A 17,812-nucleotide genomic window follows, 5' to 3' on the forward strand; every position below is an offset into this window, starting at 1 on the left:
TTTCCTTTTTTTATTTAATTTTTCTCTCAATCTTTTCTTTCATTATTAACTTTGTAGATGATTTTTCTTCAAAAACAAATCCCAGTTCCATTTGTCAATGACATTCTTCAATGCTCCCATTACAACTTAATGTCACTATGAAAGTTTATATTGAATAGAGTTTTTATATTAAAAGTATAATAAAAATTAATAAATGTATATAACTGATTATAATTTATCATAAAATTTTATACTAGTGGAAAATTTAAATAATTGTTTCTTAATAAATGTTCACAATATGCATGAGCATTATTCGGTTATAATTGAATAATGAAATTCTAAACTAATTAAATTCAGTTATTTTAATAAAAGATAATTTAATTATTGATCTGGTTCAATCAATATTTTTAAAAATTTTAGTTTAAAGTTCATGATTGGATTACTATTAAAATAGTCTCCAAACTCATTAAAATTGTTAGAATTATGACTCAAAATCCTAATAGGATTTGGAGAGATATCTTTTTCTAATTTGAGTGGGAGAAATATTCATTTAGATGAATATTTTCTATAACGAGTAGAACTCTTATTTTAATATTATTTTTAAATCAAGTGAGACTCCTAATCATATAAGGATTGAGGAAATTAACACTATAAATAGGAGAATGATGGAAAAGGTTATTTGACTTTTGACCATTGAAGAGAGTGGCTTTTGCCCATTGAAGAGATTGACATTCAGCTCATGTAGTGAGGTTGTAGCCCCTTGTAGAGAGGGGTTTTGCCAATTGCTACGGATTTAACTCTGCCAATTGCTGCGGATTTAACTCTGCCTATTGCAATGGAGAGAGGCTTCGGCCTAAGGTGGAGAAAGGACATAGAATTCAAGAGAAATTGATTCTTGTCCATTGGTGAGAGGGCTCTTGTCCATATAATTGAAAAAACCCTTTGTAGTGTAGTGTTGTAATAATAAATATATTGGGTTATTTCTAGAGGAGACTGAGAGGGACTAACTAATATATTTACTATGAGCAGTTTAATGTAGTAAATGTTCTCTTCAGTGTAATTGGATTGATGGGTAGTATAATTTTGAGCTTATAATGATGATTTATTACTATTTATAGTGGAAGATTGCATGCCTATGGATATAGCCATATGTTGAGAGGGTGTATCACGTAAATATTGATATTTTGTGTGTTTTCTTTATTTCTTTACAGTTTATATATTTCTGCAGTGCACAATAAAAATAATCAAAATTTTTTATTAATAATATTAATTAAAATTTCATTAATAGCATATATATTTTAAAGTTTTTTAATAAATTCAAGTTAATATTATATAATTTATAAATTTATAAATTTCAATTTAAATAAAATTTCAATTCAATTTGATTTAATTAAAATTCCAAAAATACAAAAATTTTAACTAATTTAAAATTCATTTTAATTAATTAAATGTTCACCCATAATTCTAAAGACACTCCTTAAAAAAATCTTTTAAATATAACTTTATCTTAAATTTTTGTTAGCATTAAAGATTAGAAGTAAATATTTTATTAATCAAACCGAATCAATTTAAATTTTCAATTAGCAAATTGCAATTGAAGAAATTTTATTTTTAATCCAAAACTAAAAATATTAAGTTGGTTGTAGATTATAATGTAATTAAATAAACAATATATTAAATATTTCTTTACATTAATTAATTAATTAATTAAATTTTATCCGTTGGATTAGTTATCCGATTAAGAGTGATTTATGCGCACCTCAAATAATTAAAAAGAAAAGAAGTCCGGTAAGCATATGTCAGGCACACGTAATGCAATCGTGTGGTGTGAAGTTTATGTATATATGGTAGACTAGCAGAGGATTCAAACTCTCCATAAAAGCTCGAATTCTGCATAAAAATGAGAAAATTAATTATGTTTTACCTGCAATGTTTTAATTATATTTACTATTGTATGATAGCAATACAAGAGAAGGCATTAAATATGATATTGTCCTCTGCCATGGCCAGTAAAATGATTGTTTTTCATAAAATTGGGGGTTGTTGTAACTTTATTAGTTAAATGAAAGGAAGTTCATTTTTGCTTTTGAAGTTTTTTGTACATGTTTAATTTTGTCAATTTTTAATTTTTTTATTTAATTAATTTAAATTTTAAATTTAATTAATTTAAATTTTAAATTTAAATTTAAATTAGCCTCATCAATTTTTTTTATTAATATTAAAAAAATATTTAAAAAATTACTTATGCACTACTTCTATAGAGGACTAATTTGAGCTCAAATATTAAAAAATTTGAATAAATTGAGTCAAAAACTTAAAAATGAAAAAAATAAATATGAGTAAAAAGTTTAGGGATAAAAACAAGCTTTTACCCTTAGTAAATTGTAGGTACTCAATCAATATTTTTAAAAAATTTATTAATTTTTTTATTTAATAAAAGTTGAATGAGTTAGATAAGCTTTTTTTTTTTTTTTTTAAATTATCAAACAGTGTTGTTGTAAAGAGTATGAACTTAGAGGGAGTTATATATATATATAAAAAAATTAATTTAATTTTTTTTTAATTAAATCAATAAAAGGGTGGTTGGTCCTTTTAAGATTTTTAAACTCAATTTTTAAAATTTTATTTAATAGTAATTATGAATCTAATTAATAAATACAAATATCATATTAAATTTATTTAATGAATATAATCATTCTCAAGATAAAAAAAAATATTTAATTTTATTTTTAGATCAACATATATTATTTGTATTATATTGATGTTGAATTTGTTAGGGTTTACACATTGGATTGCCCACGAGAGATGAGAGAAAGATATCTACAATTTACAAGTACAAAAGAATGAAAAGTTAGAGTTGGCATTGAAGATCTCATTATCAGTGACAAAGATCGATGGCAACAGATTAGCAGCCCTGATTAAATCCTGTTGAAGGCATTTAAAAGAGAAATTTGGTAATGAATGTGTGGAGGGAAACTATTTATGGGAAATACATTTGATATTGATTGAGGCTATGCTATTGCTAGGGGGGTTTGGAATTGCATTTGTACATGAGCTGTTATCATCAAGAGACTGCTAACTACTGATATAATTATTGAATTATGAGTCATTAAGTAAATTCTGTTGGGAGGTTCATGGGGTAGTTGAGGTTATAATTCTATGGTTGATGTATCCAATAAATTAAGAATGTTACCCACATTACTGCTTCTGAGGGCTTACTTGCATATGGAATCAATTCTCTATGACTCAACCTTTTAGGACCAGGACCTCCATTAATATTCCACCTTGCCATTCAAACTCAAATTAAATTCATTTATAGGCCAAGGGTAGTTTAGTAATTAATTTTAATATTACTGAATGATTTTAATAACTATAATATTTATTAAGTTTATTCTTATATAAAATGAAGTATATATTCGACAGACGATATTATTAAATTTAAATTCGTTAAAAGGTTTATAATTTATACCATGTAATGCTTAACATAGCCCATTTTAAAGGAAAAGAAAGACCATGATTGTGTTTTGGTACATGAGTAATTGATTTGGTCAATATGTCTGCCTGGTGAAAGTCGCAGGTTTGGTATTGGGAGAAGGTTATCTTATCCCTTGTCTTATGCAAACAATATGCAGATCCTACCAAAGGAGTTGAGTCGAGTGAGTAGCCGAGTCAAATTGGGTTAACCCTCCCCTTTGCCAATAGTATTTTCACAGAGTAAAATTTGGTGTCACTTATACTATATGCGGTGGCTCATCTAAAGTTTCGCCCATTCTTTTTTTTTTTTTTTTTTTCAGCTTGTGATATGTAAATAGTTGATAGTCATATGAAGTGTTAACAGCTAAGGATTTGTGTCAATATGAATGGGTGGGTATTCTTTGGCTTAGTGTGACTACTATAGTGCGATTCTACATTATAATTCTATTGAGACATAATAAAGGTTAAGTAAAATATGATCTCTCCCATTGGAGGATGATCTTTATTTATAGAACTAGAAGGTCAATGTTTGCTTGACACGTGTAAAGTTTTCAGAAGTAGCCTGTCTAAATTAATGCTACTTACTTTAAAGTCTAATCAGGAAATTTTTAAGGTAATGATAGTTCTGACATACATGAGTTGATCGTGATAGTGAATGGTTAGTTGGATTGACGCAAGAGCTAATTCGACTTATTTATTGAAGGAAAGTGTGTGTGCCGACCTGTTAGTGGAAGATAATTTAGCTTCTAACCAGTTAGAGAGTCGGAAAACTAGAATTTGAATTTTGCGTTTATCTCCGAATGTATTCTCTCCGGTTTAATATAGATCTTTAGTGAATCTTCCAACTTGGGATACCTGTATTGCAAATTTAATTTTGAAGTTTAGGTGGGTTAGTACGATCTTACTCATTTTCTTAGATTATGATTATAGTATGACCACCTCTAATGGTATTCAGGGTAAATGATATGCTTTGTAGGGGTGCGAGTACTTCTGCGTCCTTGTATTTGAAGCACTTCTTACACATAATATACGTGCTGTTCATTTAAAGGCTCGTTTGTTTTATGGTATATCTGCTTGGTTCTATAGATTTAGTTCTTTTGGAGTTTGTTTGTTGCATTAATGCCTGCTAGACTTTGTTTGGAAAGAAAGAGCATATTCTTGAGTGGAATGATCATAGACAGAGTCGAGTAACTAGATTCTAGATGAAAAAAAAAGTGCAATTGTGCTAAACAATAATCACATTGTATGTAGCTCAGACGTTCGTAGTCTAAATGTACTTCACTCTCTTTCACAATCTCAGTTTGACGACAATGACTGTATAAGAATCAATTCAAACAGTGCCTTCTTTCTTAGTTATTGACGTAACAGGACAGTGGCCTAGCTTTTATTTTGTTATATAAGGAATTATAATTAAATTATTATAAGTTTCATTTCTCCTTAAAAATTTTTCAAATTAAAAAATTGTGATAATTATCAAAATTTATATATAATAAAGCAAATTACAGATTTAGGGATTTTGCAATTGTATCACAGGCGTAACACAAGTGATTAGGAGCTCTCATGTCTGCTTTTTTTTTTCCCTTCAATGAAAAAAAGTTAAAAATAAATAAATAAATAAATTACAAGTTGGGTTTTAGTTAAAAACTAAGTAAATTTCATATATTCAGATACAGTTAAAAAGGTTTGAAATTGTTAATACTCCAGCATGTATTGAGAGAATGAAGATTTAAATCTGACTCTATCAGCGAAAAATATAACTACGGAGACCCACCCATGTTCCAGGAAAGGTAAGGAAAGAAAAGGCAAATATAGCAATAAACTGATGGCAACTTCTTCCCATAGCCAAAATAAAGAGAAGCGATGGGAACCAAAATCTATCCAGAAATGGCAACATGAATATTAAACATTAATGATAAAATGCTTCAGTACATGGTAATAAGTTGACAGCTGAAAATAAGTTACACTGGTAGGTCAAGTCATAATTATTTTATTTATGAAACAAGTGATTTGAAATTTTTGAATCTCACAAGAAGATGTGCAGAAAATTAATGGATGGAATGATGGTTGTTCATACATTTGTTCGTCTTTAAGGCTAAATTTAATGGTGCTTTGAAATTTTTATTCCTGTCTGTTGATGACTTTGAACAACAATTAAAATATTGGAAATGGAGCATTAAACAAGAAATAAAAAAGAAAAACAAAAAAATCCAATCAACGACGTTTAACTAATAACACTGGAATCATTTGAGGCTCTGAATTCGAATTTCAATCAGAAGCAATTATTAAAAAAAAGAAAAAAATTCCAATATGAACTTGAAACAAAACCAATCAACGGTGTTGTAGACCTGCTCAGAAAAGTGGTCATGCCAGTGTTTGGTAATGAGTATTTTAAGGCAGATTTATTGCTAATAAAATTGGAAATCTATAATCTGTAATTACAATTGCTTGAGATCTTGCAAAAGCTAAGTTGATTTCACTTTTGTGATAAGATTCCATGAATATAACATTCAATGTTTTTACTTGTACACTCTGGTTAACTCGACTAAGTCTTAATACACTACAATGTTGTGCTCTTTTATTTTATGTATCTAGCTAACAATTTTCCATGGAGTAGCAGCAGCCCTTCAATTTCTCCTCCAAAACAGCACAATATCTACTCACCTGTTTCAAAAGAATGCATCCACTGAATCATCCAGAAATACAATGGAAACTTGAATTACAGTCGTTGCATACAAGTCAACTGAAAAAATGTGATTAATCTCAAAGAATTCAGTAAATTTCACTGAGAAACAAGGACAAGGCTCGTATATTTGCACATACCAAACATATTGATGTTAAATGTATGCGATCCATGTCTAGTCCTCCAATATTGCTTGCTGCTCAAGCTCATTTAAATGTTCAGTCAAAGGGATTGCTGTACTATTTGCAACAATATTTTCACTTCTACACTGTAGCAATTGTTCTCGGAGACTCTGGACAAGCTCATTAAGTTTCTGAATATTCTTTTCCTGAGAAAGGATGATCTGCACCAAAGTTGAAAGTGCATAGGATTAACAACAGCCACAACATAAAGAAAATAGTTCTTGACTAGCTTTTGTGCAACCTTGCAAGTCAAGTAAACAAGTCAGACCATGACAATCAAATAAGGTTGAAAACTAGGTTATTTTAAAGCACCTATTGACAGAAAAAAAAAATACAAAAAAAAAAAAAAAGAAAGAGGAAGATTAGATAAAGCATATAGATAACAAATAATAGATTATGCCGAGTGCTCTTATGAGCAATACAATACTGTTGGGAATAGCCAATATATTGGGAAATTTGTGCTAGAATTTCCAAATGACAACATCTTTGAAGTGCACATATTACATCAATGACTCACAAGAATTGCAAAGGGCAAAAGAAAGTGTCAAGGAGAATGTAATATATTTTGTAACTAGACTATGAAAGATATTTATAATGTAGAATGGAGTAACCATGATCAGATAGCCACTCCCAAGGAATGATTATCTAGGAATACTGAAATGTTAGGGCATCCTGTTTGTATATTGACCACACTTTTTTCTTCTCTAGATTTGAAGCGACGAAAAATTTTTTTGGTCCGATAAATTTTTGGTGTAATATAGAACCATAAGATCTAACCTTTTGGCCTGATTTAAGGGTGATTATCCATTTAGATTTTAGAGTCACCAAAATCCCAGTTGCTCAAGTGGCTTGCCCTTTAACCACAAATAAAGCATGTAAAAAATCTCAACCAAATTCTTCCAATCTATTTACAAAATCAATCCGAAAAGGAAATATGTTAAAATTAACTTTTAAACCATGCATGCTAATTGGGTAGGTGTTATTTTGGTGGCATATACCTAATGGAAGCAGTGCCACAGAGAAAACAAAATGTTGCTTTAAACAAGGAAATAATAAGAGAAGAAGAAAAAAAAAAAGAACCCAGAAAACACAGCATATAAGGTTTTGGATGAGCAAGAAGAGGGAAAAAAAATCAATCAAGTTCTTTCAATCAGCCAATTCAGCAATCACAGTGTCAGGAAAACCAGTCAGTCAAAGGACCAAATACCAGAAAAAGCAATGAGCAACATACAAATTTTATTGAATATCTGAATGCTATAGAGAAGGGGGAGATGCAGGGTTATTAAGGTCCAACATGCCTTAAAAGCAAATGGATCAAGAAGAGAAAGCAAATCCAGAGCAATAAACTCCAGTTCTTTTAGAACACTTACTGCTCTGGATGAGGATTTGATGTGATGTAAATATGTGTAGGAACAATCATCATCCTACAACTACTCTTACTACTTTTTGTTGCTGCAACAATATGAATTCCATGGTAAGAAAAAGCACGATTTACAATAACACAAATAGGAAAAGAGCATGAATAGGCAAGCTCTGTAACTACTACTCAAAAGGGGGCAATGGAGTGCTGATGGTGGGTGCTTTGAAGCATTTTATCAAATAAATTGAGATCTCTTAAAGATGGTTGGAGTAGGCTTCTACAGATCCTTATTGTGAACAAATACAATGATCAGCAATGTAACATACTTTTAGGATTGCAAATGTAATGAAATATACACAATATATCATATAACAATAACTACAAAAATTTTCAAATCTCCCATACGTATAATAAATTAACTTCAAATAAAAATGTTATGCTAAGTATTTAATGGTATAAAAATGATCCAAATCCTAATATCTATGTGACTAAGGTGGCATGCTTGCTTCTCTATCCATGGTTGTTTTTATCTCAAAAAGATATTTTTTACACTCCAAATTGCTAATGACCCATAATTTGGATTTTGCTATCTTGATTGCAAATAGCTAGCAGTGGTGCAGTGATTTCTGATAACACTGAAATGAAGAATGATTCTAAGAAAGTTATTGAAGAGTTTAGTTCAAGATAAAACAATAGGTTAAAATGGTTGAGAAAGGAGGATTAGAGCACTGGTTTGAGGAGAATACTTGTACGGATTTCTGCTTCAAGCACTCTTAGATCGTGTCACTAGTTCATATCTCGTTTGAAGGAGAATACCTTATACTTTACTTTCATTTTCTCATCTTATTAAATTCCCTCTCATTACAAAAAAAAGGAAGGGAAAATTAGCACCAGTAGAATTATGTTGGAATATTAAGATGCTATTTAGCAGGGAAGTTCCTCACCAAACTAATTCAACAATGGGACGAAGACAGGTTTGGGACAGATTCAAGCCCTTACCTTCACAAGAGTATTTATTTTTACCATTTTGAGTTCATTGGATGAAAATCAAGTGCTTAAATTCAAAAGCAGCAATAATTCAAAATCATCATTATGATTACATGCAACTTTCTAAATTAGGGTGATGACAAAGTGTCCAAAACCCGAATTTTAAGCAAACCTAAAAAGGGATTTAGCTGATCTGTCCCTTGTATTTGTACAAATGGGTTCCATAGTTGAGGCATTGCAAATTCGAAATAGGAAATTTAGTGCAAATTACTAACCTTTTCTTTGACAGCTTCTTCCCGCTTCGAATTAAATTGCTCCTTCCGGGAAACAGCTGGAGTGGCTTCAATCTCATTCCCAAATTGTTGCTTCCACTCAAACTGCGATGTAAATACGATTAACAAGAGAAGAAAAACCAGTACCCACGGTCTCGACATCGTTAATTGCAGCTTTCTCACATAATCTGCTCCTATACCCAAATAGAAAGAGAGAGAGAGAGAGAGAGAGAGAGAGAGGAATGAGCCTCAGCTTCAGTTATAGGCTATAGCACAAAAACAAAGAAATTTCAGTATTGAGGGAACTCATAGATCAGACCTCATTTCTCAGAATCGATGATCGTCTGACTTCGATTTGCTGTCATTTTGAATTTGATTCTTTGAAAGTAGAAATCACTTGGAAACTGGAACTCCAGATCCCCTTGCTTACAGTAATGGACCCCTTTTCTTTTTAAATAATTGCATTTATGCCCCAAATGTTGTAGAAATTTCGTTGTAACTGTTAAAATAATTTTAAATTACTTTTTAATAATATTTGAAATTATATTTTTTAAAAAAATTATTATTTTTTTATCTTTTATCCCCCAACCTTAATACCAATTATCAAATACTATGCTTGGCGTAACGTAATTAAAATTATAATTATATTATATATTTAATTATATTATTTAATAATATATAAAAATTAACATAATAAAATAATAATTATATCGTATAAGCAATTATACTTGAAGTAATATGTTTTGATTTTTTTTATTTATTGTCAATACTATTATCAGTATTATTATCCCATCTCCACCATCATCATCCTATTTTTACATCGTTATCGTCACTATCACTTGATCAAAGCTATCACCGCTTAATCACTATTACCTCTGTCATTACCTGGATACTACTATTACTGTTATCTCATATTGCTATCACTGCGACCTAATCATAGTTATTGTCACCACCACCGTAACTTAGCCATTGATATTACTACAATTCGACTATTAATTACTTTAACGGTCATTATTATTATTAGTACTATAAATAAATAAAATATTATTATATTATATATTTTTTTATTTTGTAATTAAATATAAAAATATAATAACTATTACATTATATTATAAATTTAACTGCATTATATAATTGATTAAATTGTATTACATACGCTCTAGCAAACGCAACCTATCAAATATTACTTAACTACTTATTCTCAATCTAAGCTCATTTAGTTTTTTTTTTTTTTTTCCTTTGAATATAACCTTCTCTCTTTCATTTATCCCGTTTAAACTCGAAAATTTTAAATATTTTCTATCAAATTTAACAAAATAATTTATATAATTAGATCCTTTCTATTCAACTATTACGTATACAATTTTCCTTTTTAAATCAAATTTAAATAAATTGATTAATTTATATATTTAATTTAGACCTAATTTAATAATTTATATTTAAAATTAAGAAATATTTAATTCTGTTGTTAAATATAATTAATAAATTAATTAAATATCCAAACAGTTGAATCAAATTATTCAACAAATCCTTCATAAACACAGTATTCTCTTATTTCCTATCCTGAAATAACAACATTAGAATAATATTCATGTATTGTATCCTGCAATTCTAACTCTTAAGTAAAATATATATATATATATATATATATATATATATATATATATATATATATATATATATATATATATATATATATTTTTTTATTTTTTAAATTTTACAAAATTTTTATAAAATAAAATGTTGCATTTGTTATTATTAAAATTCATTCTTCTTATTTATAAATTATCACTCCAATTTCACTTTCTTATGTAATGTTTAATTTTTTTATATATTTTCTTAGTTTATTAAATTATATTTTTAGATTATTTATTTATTGTAATAATTATAAATATATTTTTATTAGTTATTTTATATATCAACCTAAACCTAATTTATTAAACACCACTTAACATAAATTATATATAATTAATTATAGCTATCAGTTATCAGTAACTACTGTTAATCACTATCTACGTCCAATAATTAAACTAAATAAATTCTAAATATTATCAAAAAGCAATTTAAACTAATCTAATGATTAATAATGAGGTAATTTGTTTGTAAAAAAAGTGTTTGTTTAAATTAAAATTTCATAAAAATTAATTTTTTATAAAAAATAAAGTTATCTCAATTTATTTTAAATAATTAATTATATGAACTAGAAGCCAAGTGTTTCTTGGAGAAGCCAAGTGTTAATAATACACAGGTACACAGGTTTGTTTGTATAACGGAAAAATTATTTTTTATTTATTTTAATAAAATTAATTTTTTAATATTTTAATTTAAAAAAATTAATTTTTATATTTTATTTTATTTTATTGTCTTTTGATATTTTAAACGTATGTATGAACCTCATTTAGTTATTGTAATTGAAAAATATAATTATATAATTCTTTTATTTTATAAGTTTTGTAATATTTAAGGGCTTTTTAGTATTATTATTAAAATTATTATTAAAAAAATTATTTTTTTAAATATATTAATTAAAAAATATTAAAAAATAATTTAAAATTAAATTTAATAAATTTTAATTATAAAAATATTAAAATAATAAAATTATTTTTTTAAAAAATATTTATAATAATATTTTTTATTTAAAAAAATAATTTAAATTCTTTAAATTTAATATCAAATAAATACTTAATATTGTAAAATAATTTTTCTCTTTTATATGTGCGATTAACAAAAAAAAAACATTAATTTAAACTGATGAAAGGAATTAAAAAATAAATAGGATAAAAATATATATAATTAATTAATATAATTTTTAAAATAGAAAATTAAATAATTAATTTTATTAATATATAAAAATTAAATAATAATATTTTCTTCGTATAAATGCCAGTCGGCATGGAGCCTTGTAAAATTATAATAAAGTACAAGGTCTATTACACAAACAACATAGAGATATATATCGCAATTGCAAAAACTTTCACGGATAGGCAGGGAAGAAATGGGCAACGCTCAGTCGCCTCCGGCGGATCCTCGCTTTGCTTCTGCCACCAGGTTTCTTTCTCTTTACACACACACATACGCGCAATAAAGTGTAATATGCTTACAATTGAGGAGTTTCGATTTTAGTACAGAGCCTTTACTCCACACGAACTGGATGACCTCAAATTATTCTTTGTTTCCCTTGCTGCTCAATCTCAGAGCAAAGGTGACTACATTTCCTCTTCTGTTTTTCAGGTCAGTTGATTGCTTCTCCTTTTTCTATCATCCAATTTGATAAATAACCTTCTGCAGCTATTGAAACTAACAGGATTTTTTTATTAGTTTAGGCATATTTTGGATTGAAGGGGCCTTTAGGAGAGAGATTGTTCGATTTAGTTACCCAGAAGCGAAAAGATAACAAACTCTCCTTCGAGGACCTCATGATAGCTAAAGTAAGGATTGTTGATCGTTTTTATCTGTCCACATACAATTTGTAATTGTATTTATGTCGAAATTTGTTTTTCCATTTGCAGAGCGTTTATGAGAAAGGAACAAAAGATGAGATTGATGAGTTTGTTTATCAATTATTGGATATAACAGATGATGGGATTTTAGGAAGGTATGATTATGTATATTTCTACTTGCTCTACTTGGAGGGTTAATTGTTGATTGTGTGCATATGCTTGTTCTTCATAGATTTTGCTACTAAATTGATGTTGGGCTTGTTAATTTATATCATTTATAATGTAGTTCTTTTTTGCTGTCCTGTTTATTTACTTGTGTTGATGTACATTTGGGAATTTGTTGCAGGTCTGATCTAGAATCTGTTCTAATTGTGATTTTGAAGAGTGTTTTTTCCCTGAAAGTTAAAGAAGATGGATCAAGCTCATGTCAGGATGTTGCCAACGTATTTCTTAATGCTGCAACTTTTTCAAAGGATGTTCAAGGAGCTGCTGAAAAAAGTATGTCTTTTGAGGATTTCAGAGGTTGGTGTAGTCTTCTCCCATCAGTCAGGAAGTTTCTTGGAAGCTTGTTGATTCCACCAGATGCAGGTTTTTGTAATTCTTCATTTGCGTAGTCCCTTGCAGTTCTTATATCCTTTTAAGCTTTGCTGCTTTGCATTTTAAAAGTATTTGAAGAACACATATAATTAACTTTATTGCACTGCAGAGACATAAAGCTTTTCAATAGGTTCATTATTCAATAAGTCAATTCATAATTGTAATTTGTGAATATGAACACAAAATACTTGCTTATAAATCAAATCACTAATTTAGAATTGTAATTTAATGATTAAAATGATCTTAAATATTTTGGTTGTTTTCATTACTTATCTCAATTGTAGTGAATTTGATCGTGTTCTTCCCTGTTGGCAATGTTGGCCTTTTAATATAGGGATTGTTGGAATTTTTTTTTTATAGAATTACCCATTCTGGTCCTTGGATGTTTAGTCAGATCAGGAAGAAAAAGTACCATCTAGTATTCTAAGCATTTTTCATTTGTGAAAAAGTTGTCAAATTTCTGGGTAAGAAAACGAAAAAATATGAATTACCAACTTCAATTTTAGCCTTGGAAAGTTTTTCTAGTGTAGATTTCTATTCTATGATTGTAAAAATTTGGAGTTCTGCTAGGAAAAGCATGGATAATTCCTGAACATGACTTGGATTTGCTTATAATGTTTATCTGCTGCATTTATACAATTCAACTCGAATTGATACTCAGAAAAAAAAAACCTTGAATTGATAGCATGATATTGATGAAAACATTTTTTTTTCTTTGTTCTACCTGGGTGTAATTTTCATTTAATATCATTTCCAGACAATTTTATACTTGATCAGTAAAAATATTGTCTAGTAAATGAAAATAATGAAGTGTGATTTTATTCTGCCAATTTTAACTATTAAGTTCTTTGCAGGGAGGCCTGGTTCTCAAGTTCCTCACTTGGTGCATGGGGAAAATATTGATCCTAACATGATACTGTTAAGGAAGGAGTATGCTTGGCATATAGGAGGAGCCCTTTCTCAACAAGAGCTGGAGGAATGGAAACTTTTGTACCATAGTGCTGTTAATGGCCTAAGTTTCAACACATTCTTGGGCAGTGTCTCGTGAGTAGTTTATTTCTCTTATACTTTTATCTTATCTATGTGTATCCATCAGATTGTTTAGTCATTAGTCCTCCCAGAGAAAAATATGCTACTATATTTTGTCAGTTCTGTACTGCTTCATATTGAAAGGTGGCCTTCTGAGCTTCATTAACTGCTGTTTAGAAACATGGAAATAAATATCTTGGTGCTTCAATGGTTAGGCTGTTTAGTAAATGTTCCACATGGTAGAACTTGTTCTCTTCAGAACAAATTTAGAAGTCGACGAGGGAAACTTTGTGTCTATTGGTTGGACTTTTGTCTTGATGTAAATTACTGGGTTTTCTCGAATGTGCCAATGCCTGCTACAATAATCTAGTATTATATTAGTTATTATCTATGTACTATGATTGGATGTCTGAATTTGATATTTCAATTTGCAAATGGCAAATACATTTTTATATGTTTCTTCATATTAATATTTATGGTCGTAAATGCTTCCTTATATCTGTGAGACTGTGACTAAATAAATGGCATGTGCTCAATGCAATTTATACTGAAAACTTCTCAAGGCAATGCCTTAGGGTGCATACATGAAACGAGATTCATATTAGCCATAGCATTTTAAGAGGCTGTTTTTGGCAAAAATATCTGTTCATATTGTATTTGGTGCATGCATTCAGTATGTACACATTCATAAAACTACTGTAATGTACATTCATTTGAGTTCCTTTTTAAGGTAATGTACATGGGTTTTTTCATTCTAAGTTCCTTTCTTTCAATAGAGAAAATAGAATATAAAGGCTATGCATTTTCTAATTTTATTTCAGTTTCTTGGTTGGTGGAACTATTTTTGAGAAGTGGAATGGGTAATTGTTCGATTGAACTGCAGAAATGGCGAAGGGCCAACAGTTTTGATTGTTAAGGATAAAGAAGACTGCATATATGGAGGTTATGCTTCTCAGCCTTGGGAAAGGCATGGCGATTTCTATGGAGACATGAAGTCTTTTCTCTTTCAGCTGTATCCTAAAGCTTCAATCTTCAAGCCCACTGGAGCAAACAACAATATACAATGGGTATGTTTATATTTATGTGAATCACTTGCAAAAAAGATGCTTGTAAATTATATCTTTAAGGATCTCTGGTTGCGGCTGTTTCATATCAGATTTGCTAGTAATAAAATACTTACTGGAGGAAGGAAAAAAGAAAAGAACGTTTATGGGGTTAGTAATAGCAATATTTCATTCACCTAGGATCTGTTCAAGAGTGTTCAATACAATAAGAATGCTATGAATTATGTACACTAAATATAACCATGTGGACTCTAAAAACATGCTTTTGGATTCTTGCATAGCAATGGATAAGGAAATCTTGTTAAAGTTTGTTCCCTTAAAATTCATGCAAATGTTTAATCATTAACGGTATCAAGGTTTAAATTTAGAAGAAAATGATCAAATTAAGTTATGCAAGGTTTTAATTCTTGACTTGGTCACTGTGGAAGTGGAAATATTTGGGACCTTCTAACCTGGTACAAGTGAGTTTTATCACTGAAGCCATTTTTGGTATGGGCTTAAAGGGGGTGAAACGTGACGACCATGAACTAGAGATTAAAGTTGGTTTAAGGATAAAGTTTGAAATAAAAAGGTGAATTTACATATATTAGGCACTATAAAAATTTTATGGTAGGGAAAATAGGCATTTTCTTTGATATTTGCATATTAGTATGGAAGGTCATTCAAACCTACAAGATGTTCTGCCTTCTCTCTCCCTATTGCAATCTCTTTTTCTTTTATACCTAGGATCTGTTCAAGAGTGTTTAATACAATAAGAATGCTATGAATTATGTACACTAAATATAACCGTGTGGATTCTAAAAACATGCTTTTGGATTCTTGCATAGCAATGGATACGGAAATCTTGTTAAAGTTTGTTCCCTTAAAATTCATGCAAATGTTTAATCTTTAATGGTATCAAAGTTTAAATTTGGAAGAAAACGATCAAATTAAGGTATGTAAGGTTTTAATTCTTGATTTCGTCACTATGGAAGTGGAAATACTTGGAACCTTCAAACCTGGTACAAGTGAGTTTTATCAAGAAGCCATTTTTGATATGGGCTTAAAGGGGGTGAAAGGTGACGACCATGACCTGGAGAGTAAAGTTGGTTTAAGTATAAAGTTTGCAATAAAAAGGTGAATTTACTTAATTAGGCACTATAAAAATTTTATGATGGAGAAAATAGGCATTTTCTTTGATATTTGCATATTAGTAAGGAAGGTCATTCAAACCTACAAGATGTTCTGCTTTCTCTCTCCCAAAGCATGAAAATAAAATGTGCTCTGTTGTTTTAAGAAAACTGACGTTGCATTTGTCTTGGATTGGCAGTGTGCTGCGAATTTTAGTTCAGAAAACATCCCAAACGGCATTGGTTTTGGTGGCCGAGTAAATCACTTTGGTCTTTTCCTCTCAGCAAGCTTTGATCTAGGACATACCTTCACTTGCACCACATTTGGTAGCCCTTCCCTTTCTAAGACCAGTCGTATACTTCCAGAAGTTATAGAATGCTGGGGAATTGTTCAAAAAGGAGTACAGCAAGAAAAGCAGGATGCCCTGAAAGTTACAGTATTGGAGAGATTCAAGGAGGATCGCCACATGCTCAACATGGTCGGGCTTGCAAATTCGAGCGAATAATTCTAGTGAGCTTTCTAGCATCACAGTATGCAATTCCACAAAATGACTTACAGTAATAGTTGATCTAGTGCCCATGTGCATAAGACATTGGATTCTGATATGGTATCTACAGTTAAATGGAGCTATATTCGACGGCTTATGACCTGACATTATACGTGATTGAATTTATTTTGGTTAACTGCCGTTGCATTTGTGTCCTTATGTGGTAAAAAAAAAAGCTGCAGTGTTCAACCATCAAACTAGATCTCATTTGAGCATCGCGTACCAAAACCTTGTTGGGCAGCAAATGCAAAGACGATTAACGTAATAAATGCTCTTCAATGGGAAAACGTGACTTTCTTGGCCAACCTTCATTGGCAAACGAGTCAAACTGATTTTTTTTTTTATTATTTGTTGACATATGGGGGATTTCATTACAAAATAACAATTAAATTTTAATTCCAAGCTAGTAAAAATTGGCTATATAAATCCCTTTTCATCGTTTAGCTCTATTAGATATCAGTCTCTATCAATATTTAACTTGTATATCATCTTTTTTTAACTCTTTCTATTAATTAAATACACTTTTATATTAGTGTATTTAATTCTTTACATGACCACCAAATCATTTTAAACGACACTCATTTTATTTTATCATTCCTAATTCATTAAGCATTTTGACTATTTAGTAAAGGATATATATATATATATATATATATATATATGAAAACTATATTGGATGGTCTTGTGTGTGTAACCAATTTCTCCATATTTTATTATATTACACCCTCCAAGAAGATCCAGAGCAAAGGGTTTATAATAGCAAGTTCTTATTGGCTGGTCCTGTGTGCACAATCACGTTTTCATAATGCACGAAGCTACTAATAAAAAAATCAATTCAATGAACAAACAAGCAAACAAATGCTGTTGTGTACAAGTGACACATGGTTTGATGATAAATCTCTACTCAACGCAAGCAATGATATAGTTATCATGCTTAGTATATATTAAAGCACAGGCACCAACCATCAATATGGTGAATATCTATCATCTATTGGCTAAATAGCCATATGCCAATGACCACTTTTCTACTACCTCTATTACTACTAAATATGAGCAACTAATGAGGAGGGAAGACGGGGGTCCTGCATAGA

General features: G+C 29.5%; 2 protein-coding genes across 4 annotated transcripts; one reads left to right on the forward strand and one right to left on the reverse strand.

The window, feature by feature from the left end:
* Positions 1-5,823: 5,823 nt before the first annotated feature.
* LOC110632653 (uncharacterized) lies at positions 5,824-9,404 on the reverse strand. 3 transcript variants are annotated; one of them, XM_021780962.2, is made up of 4 exons: positions 9,254-9,404; positions 8,938-9,128; positions 6,274-6,476; positions 5,824-6,106 (listed from the first exon to the last, which is right to left on the reverse strand). In XM_021780962.2, exons 2-3 carry the CDS (start codon positions 9,094-9,096, stop codon positions 6,309-6,311), a joined length of 327 nt encoding a protein of 108 aa, XP_021636654.1. In that variant the 5' UTR covers positions 9,097-9,128; positions 9,254-9,404; the 3' UTR covers positions 5,824-6,106; positions 6,274-6,308. The 3 variants fall into 3 exon arrangements, with proteins under 3 accessions (XP_021636654.1, XP_021636652.1, XP_021636653.1); XM_021780960.2 differs by having other exon boundaries at positions 5,824-6,114; XM_021780961.2 differs by having other exon boundaries at positions 5,824-6,114; positions 8,938-9,122; positions 9,254-9,390.
* A 2,446-nt stretch (positions 9,405-11,850) lies between these two features.
* Positions 11,851-16,857, forward strand: LOC110632671 (uncharacterized). Its single transcript, XM_021780982.2, has 8 exons — positions 11,851-11,982; positions 12,063-12,165; positions 12,258-12,362; positions 12,444-12,529; positions 12,721-12,962; positions 13,826-14,015; positions 14,884-15,067; positions 16,374-16,857. Exons 1-8 carry the CDS (start codon positions 11,930-11,932, stop codon positions 16,677-16,679), a joined length of 1,269 nt encoding a protein of 422 aa, XP_021636674.2. The 5' UTR covers positions 11,851-11,929; the 3' UTR covers positions 16,680-16,857.
* The last annotated feature ends 955 nt before the right edge of the window (positions 16,858-17,812 follow it).

Source organism: Hevea brasiliensis, chromosome 5 (assembly GCF_030052815.1).
Source record: "Hevea brasiliensis isolate MT/VB/25A 57/8 chromosome 5, ASM3005281v1, whole genome shotgun sequence".
In the NCBI taxonomy this organism is placed as follows: Eukaryota; Viridiplantae; Streptophyta; class Magnoliopsida; order Malpighiales; family Euphorbiaceae; genus Hevea; species Hevea brasiliensis.